Below are 6,480 nucleotides of genomic sequence, written 5' to 3' on the forward strand. Positions count from 1 at the left end.
CCGGCCGGGACCGGAGCCCGCCCCGGAGGCGGGGCCGAGGGCGGGCCGCGGACGGGGGCGGGGCTAGGGAGCCTGAGAGGAGGGAAGGAGGAAGGGGCGCTAGGGCGAAAAGAGGAGAGGAGAGGGTGTCCGTATCCAGATACTCGTTCCAGGGTGGTAGACCTTGTCCTGGTGAGGGGCCGTTCGGTCCGGAGACCGGGCATTGAGCAGGTGACCTCGGCTTTCTCCACTGAGGATCCTTGCTGGATCCAGTGTCCCCACCAATCCTATGGATGACTCTATTTGTCTGGCTCGAACATTTCTCCTTTCTCCCATCCCTTCCGCCCTGGCCCTCGCTCCAGTGTCGACAACCTCTCTTCCGAGCCCTCAGACTCGTGCTCCCTCTGCACAAGACCCTTGTGCCCTTTTTACATGTCACTTCCCTTACCAGGGATGGGAAATTGAGCCCAGCTACCTAGGTATCAGGCACTGCTCTCAGTGATTCCTCTGAACAGTGGAGCTGGGAGGCGCCCAGAGCAGAAGCGACCTCAGACTGGGGACATCGTCCCTAACCTCTTCCTATCTCCTCCCCTCGCCCGCCACCTGCTGGACAGCTAGGTTCTCAAAGAGCTTATGTTTCGTGCACTTGCTGCCCTCTGGCGGTCAAGTAGGAGCAGCACTGGGGGCTCAGGGGCAGGAGGGCAGAGCAGCCCGCTCTCCCAGACACCTCCTTATCCTGTCTGAGGGAGTCTTGGGTTTCCCGCTCTCTCATCTCTGGTTCTCACCCTCTCCCATTCCATCAAGGGCAGAGAGATGAGCAGAGCAGGGAACTGAGTGTAGAGAGAAGCTGTCTTTGGGAGACCATGAGGAACGTCCAAGGGCAGAGGAAAGCATAATACAGGGAAGGGTCCAGGGGGGTGGGAACTGCCCCAGTAGGAGAGGGGTCTGGAGGTATTGTATTAGCCCAGAATCCATTAGCCACGAATAATACCACCACCACCACCACCACCCTCTAATGTTGATTGAGCCCTTGGAATGTGCCCGCCTCTGTACTGAGCTCTTTGCATGGATTATCTAATTTAATCTTCACAACCACTATTCAGAATAAGTACTATTATTATCTTCACTTTATAGATGAGGGAACTGAGGTTTAGAGAGGTTAAATAATTTGCCCAAGGTCATAAGCTAGTAAGTGGCTGAACTGGGATTTGAGTTTAAACCTGGGCAGCCTGACTCCAAAGCCATGTACTTAACTGCTGCACGATACTGCCAACGGTCTGTCTGCAGCTTTTCTGCAGTCCTCATTCCCCTGCAGAATTTGACACTACTGATGCAGGCTGCCACACTCTCTCCCTTGGCTTCTCCAACTCTACAGGAACAAAGTTGTGTCCCCACCCCCTCCAATAGCTCCTCCATTTCCTTTGCTGGAGCCCCCTATACCCACTGCCTAATTTTGCTTATTCCAAAAGGCGGGGGCCTTGGCCATGCTACCTCCCTTTCTCTGGTCCTCTCAAGTAAAAATAATAGCAATAGCATAATAATCATAGCAGCTAACAGCAAACACTTTGTGCTAGATGTTTTGATTACGTAATACGACTCTCACAACAGCCTTGTGAGTTGGTACTATTACTCTCTGGTCAAATTCAGGTTTAGAGAAGTGAAGCCATTTGCCTGAGGTCAGACAGCCAGAGCTTTGGGAATGTCAATTCAAATCCTGCCAGTCAGATGCCAGCGCTGGGGCTGCTTAACACCCTGCCGCACTCTCCAAGCTTATCAGCGCTCATGGCTTTAAATAGCTAGTCCTTACTAGAGGCAGTGGAGCCATGAACCCTGGGGGAGTGAGAAACCTTGAACTATCCATGTGAATTGACTAGCTTTGTGACCTTGGGCAAGTCACTTAACATCTCCAGGTCTGCGTTTCCTCATCTATAAAATGGGGGAAATGAGGGGCACCTGGGTGGCTCAGTCGGTTAAACTTCCGACTTCAGCTCAGGGCGTTATCTCGCGGGTTCGTGAGTTTGAGCCCCACGATGGGCTCTGTGCTGAAAGCTCAGAGCCTGGAGCCTGCTTGAGATTCTGTGTCTCCCTCTCTCTCTGCCCCTCTCCTGCTCACTCTCTGTCTCCTTCCCTCTCTCTCTCACAAAAATAAACATTAAAAAAAAAAATGAGGGAAATGATGAGAGACCTAATGGTAAGTGTAAATGAGGTGTGTAGATGGGGAAACGTATTCCCAGCACCTTCTGCTCCAGTCAAACTGAATCGATTGCACTTCCTCAAGTGCTCCTTTCTAGCTCTTCTTCATGCTCTTTGCTTCAGTCTGGAATGTTCTCTAAGACCCCTTTTTAAAATCCTACTAATAATTCTTCAAAGCCCAAATCATATGTCACCTGCTCCAGGTTGAATTCCTTTTTCATCTGTTCTCCTTCTGCTCAGCTCTGGTTGGTTCCTTAGGCACCACCTCATTCAGCAAGTCTTTCCTGACACTCCCTTGGGCTCCCATACAAGCTACATGCCTCTGACTCAGCTCTTTTCACACCACAGGGTAACTGTTAACTTGTTATCTTTCCTACTAAACATGAGTTCTAAGTCCTGTGTCCCTGACACCTGGTACAGTGCCCGGCATATAGTAGGTGCTCAAGAAATATTTGTTTTGTTCACTTGAACCATCATTGGTTTCTCTGTCACAGTATTTATAACTCTGCCTCTGTTTTGCGTTCTAGATTGCTGCATATACGTCTATATTTCTTCCCTGACTAGAAGCTCCTTCCAGACTGGACCATATCAGCGGTGCCTGGGTGGCTCAGTTGGTTAAGTGTAGCATTGTTGATTTCAGCTCAGGACATGATTTCACAATTCCTGAGTTTGAGCCCCACGTCAGGTTCTGTGGTGACTAAGTGGAGACTGCTTGGGATTCTCTCTCTCAAAAATTAATAAGTAAATAAGCATTAAAAAAAAAAACCAAACAAACCCACAATGGGGCCTGGGAGGCTCAGTCCGTTAAGCATCTGACTTTAGCACAGGTCATGATCTCACAGGTTCGTGAGTTTGAGCCCCGCATGAGACTCTCTTGCTGTCAGCACGGAGCCCACGTGGGATCCTCTATTCCCCTCTCTCTGTGCCCCTTCTCTGCTTGTGCTCCCTCTCTCTCTCAAAAGTAATCATTAACCCCCCTTCACACACACAGACCCTTAAAATTGGACCCGTATTGGGGCGCCTGGGTGGCTTAGTCGGTTAGGCGTCTGACTTTCGCTTAGGTCATGATCTCGCGGTTCGTGGGCTCGAGCCCCGCGTCGGGCTCTGTGCTGACTGCCAGCTCAGAGCCTNCTGCCCCTTCTCTGCTTGTGCTCCCTCTCTCTCTCTCAAAAGTAATCATTAACCCCCCTTCACACACACAAACCCTTAAAATTGGACCCGTATTGGGGCACCTGGGTGGCTTAGTCGGTTAGGCGTCCGACTTTCGCTTAGGTCATGATCTCGCGGTTCGTGGGCTCGAGCCCCGCGTCGGGCTCTGTGCTGACTGCCAGCTCAGAGCCTGAAGCCTGTTTCGGAGTCTGTGACTCCCTCTCTCTCTGACCCTCCCCTGCTCACGCTGTCTCTCTCTCTCTCTCTCCTAGAAATAAATAAAAAAAAATATTAAAAACAAAAACACCTACCATTTAAAAAAAAATTGGACCTGTATCATGTTTACCCTCGTGTCTTTATTTTATCTAGAACAGTGCCTTGATTATAGTTAGTACTCAATTTTCTCATCTGTGAAACAGATTAAACAATAGCTACCCTGTAGGGTTGCTATAAAGACTGAGATATGAAAGATACTTTGTAAACCCAGAGTGCAGTGCAGATGTTGGTTCGGATTCCTTGGGAGGAGTTTGGAGGAAGCCACTGTGGTACAGGGAGAACTCCATTTGGAGTCAGGTGCTATGGGTTCAAATCATACCTTAGGTGCATACTATGTCAACCTACATACATTGCTAAACCCTTCCGAGCTTTAGCTCTCTGTCTTCCCATATGTGAAACAGGAATAGCAATGTCTGCTTTGCTGGGTTGTGGCGAAGATGAAATGAGATCAGGGAGAGAAACATCTACCGCAGTGCCTGCTGCATAGCTGATACTCAGTACACGTTTGTAGCTCACTATGGTTTGATGGTGGGTTATTTGAGTTGAATAAAGCTGACTTCCTCCAAACCTTTAGCTCTAGCCCACTTTCTAGGACCCAAGTTCGAACTGTCCGCTGGACATTTTTGGCTCAACGTCCCACTGGTTCCCCAATGCGTCACGTCCTAAAGTGAGCCCCACAGCTTCACTCCAGACCAGCTTCCTCCTCCAACCCCCTGCCTCTGTCAAGGTGACTTCTCCCTCCTAGCCACAGAGGTTTGAACCTTGGAGTCAGCCTTGACTCATCCTCTCTCTTCTCCCCTACCCCCAAATACCAGTTGGTCACCATGGCCTATAATCATTTCCTTGGAAACACCTTGCCCCTCCCCTTTCCTACACACTCACACTGCCATTATCACTGGCCCAGTCTGGCCTTCCAGGCCTCCCTTCGGGCCCACATTGGGGGGGGACAGCCTCCTGGAGCCTCTGCTCCCTTTCATCTGGCTGTCCCACTCACCTTCCCCCAACACTGCTCTGACAAAGTCATTTTGCTGCTTAGCAATGGATAACGGCTCCCTATTTCATACCATATTAAATCTAGACAACTCTGCCGGCCCTCTAAGCCCTACCCCACTGATCCTCCCCACCCAGCTGTGGGTTCCAGAGAGCCAGAATTTACAAACAGGCAGGCTTGTGACCCTGCTTATCCCTTCCGTCTGGATTCAGCACCTGTCACCGCCCCCCACCTCCCTGTAGTCACAATCACCAGTCTGGGTCTCGTTCCTTCTCTAGATGGGGGACTCAGTGAGATGATTCATATAAAATATATAGCACCAGGGCTGGCCTAGCAAACATGAACTATTATTGTTGTTAATAGTATACCAGAGAGCCAACAATGCTTGTAACTGACTAGAGACTGGAAGGCTGGGAGACGGGGTCCTAAGAAGAGATAAGGAATTAGGTAGGAGAAGAGGGCAGGGGTGAGTCAGAGTGAAGGAAGGAGCCGGGGTCTCAGGAGGGTAGGGTAGGCAGGCAGGCTGCTACTCACAGTGTTGTAGTTGCTGAAGAGGCCCAGGGTGGGGGCTGGCTCCAGTGGGAAGGGCAGGATCTGCTTGAGGTCCAGTGGGGGCTGCATGATGGGGGGCTGCCGAAGCAGAGGGAGGGGCCCTGCCCGGCTCAGGCTGCCTGAAGGGCAGAGAAAACATTACGTGGGGCAGGAAGAGTGAAGCTTGGGAGCCCCACCCAAACCTGTCAGTCCCACTGCCCAGCTGGGGCCCCCACACTCAGAAGTGTGACTCCCCCAGCACACACACTTCCCCTGCTGGCTGGCTCCGGAGCAATGAGCACAGTGCCCTGTGGGCCCAGGGGAGGGTGCAGACTAGTCCTTCCCTTCTGGGTGGTTTTCACTTCCCCCTTCTCCAGCCTCCCTCCCCCAAGACCTTTAGGCATTTTACAAACCCAGGAAAAGCACAGACCTTCTCTGCCGGATCAGCAGGACTCAGGGAGCCCCACGGCTCTGGCTGCTCCCTTCTTCTGGTTCTGTTTCTCCCCCAAGGAATTCCAAAGGCTAGGTCTCACCCCAGGGAGAACAGGGTCAGGTGGGTGATTCATCCCACTGCCCAGAGGGGAATATTGAGGCCTAGATTCGGAGGAGGCTGCCCAAAGAGCTACGATTTGTCCTGGTTGTTCTTAGTTAATTGTTGACATCCCCAGGGGTGGGTGACAGGTGAACGGCGTTCGCCCAGGGAAGTGAGCTCCCCAGGCCCATTCTCAGAGCCCCTTCTCCCGACCTTCCTGTCTTCCCCCAAACCCCTTGGTCTTCCTGGGAGTGTGCAGTTCCAGCGCTGCAGGAGGAACCGCCACCCCGGCCTCTGGGAGGGGAATGCCTGGGTCTGACCCGAACGGGAAATGAAAGTCCAGGCCAGCTACTCCACTACCCACCCTCCCCTGAAACCTTCTCTCCTCCCCCTCCGAACCATAGGAGGGACCTTGCCAGGCGCCAGTGGGGGTGGGCCAAAGGCCCTCAGGACCCCTCTGGGTTTCCGCTAGCCCAGCTCCCTTCTGCGACCTCGCCGTCCACCAGTCAGGGAGTTCTGGCTGCCCTTTCCTGCTCTGACAAGCCCCTGCCAGCAACAGGGGTTCCCAGGAACAAAGGCAAAGCCAGGAGGCTGCAAGTTTGGCCCCGTCCTCCCTTGACCTTACTGGGGCAGAGGGTACCCCGGGATCCTTTCCTGCTCCCTCCACAGACACTGCCCTTTTGCATACCTTCAGTTTCTGGTGCCTGCTGCCCCCAGGCAGTGGCCTGGCCCTGGCCCCCCAGGGGCCTGGGCCTGACAGCGTCCCCTTCCCTTGGTTCTGCCCCCTGCCCCCTCCCCGGCCAGCCCCCTCCCCCCCAAGTCCAGTGAT

At 52.8% G+C, this 6,480-nt stretch overlaps 1 protein-coding gene across 1 annotated transcript in view; it reads right to left on the reverse strand.

Moving 5' to 3' along the window:
* Positions 1-6,480, reverse strand: part of ZNF385A (zinc finger protein 385A) — a gene marked incomplete at its 3' end in the record, with an annotated part of 20,686 nt that overhangs the window by 8,523 nt on the left and 5,683 nt on the right. Inside the window, exon 2 of the mRNA XM_077753686.1 lies at positions 5,123-5,259. Coding sequence (XP_077609812.1) covers positions 5,123-5,259 — 137 coding nt within the window. The remainder of the gene's footprint in view (positions 1-5,122; positions 5,260-6,480) is intronic.

This window comes from Crocuta crocuta, unplaced genomic scaffold (genome assembly GCF_008692635.1).
Source record: "Crocuta crocuta isolate KB4526 unplaced genomic scaffold, BGI_CrCroc_1.0 scaffold30, whole genome shotgun sequence".
In the NCBI taxonomy this organism is placed as follows: domain Eukaryota; kingdom Metazoa; phylum Chordata; class Mammalia; order Carnivora; family Hyaenidae; genus Crocuta; species Crocuta crocuta.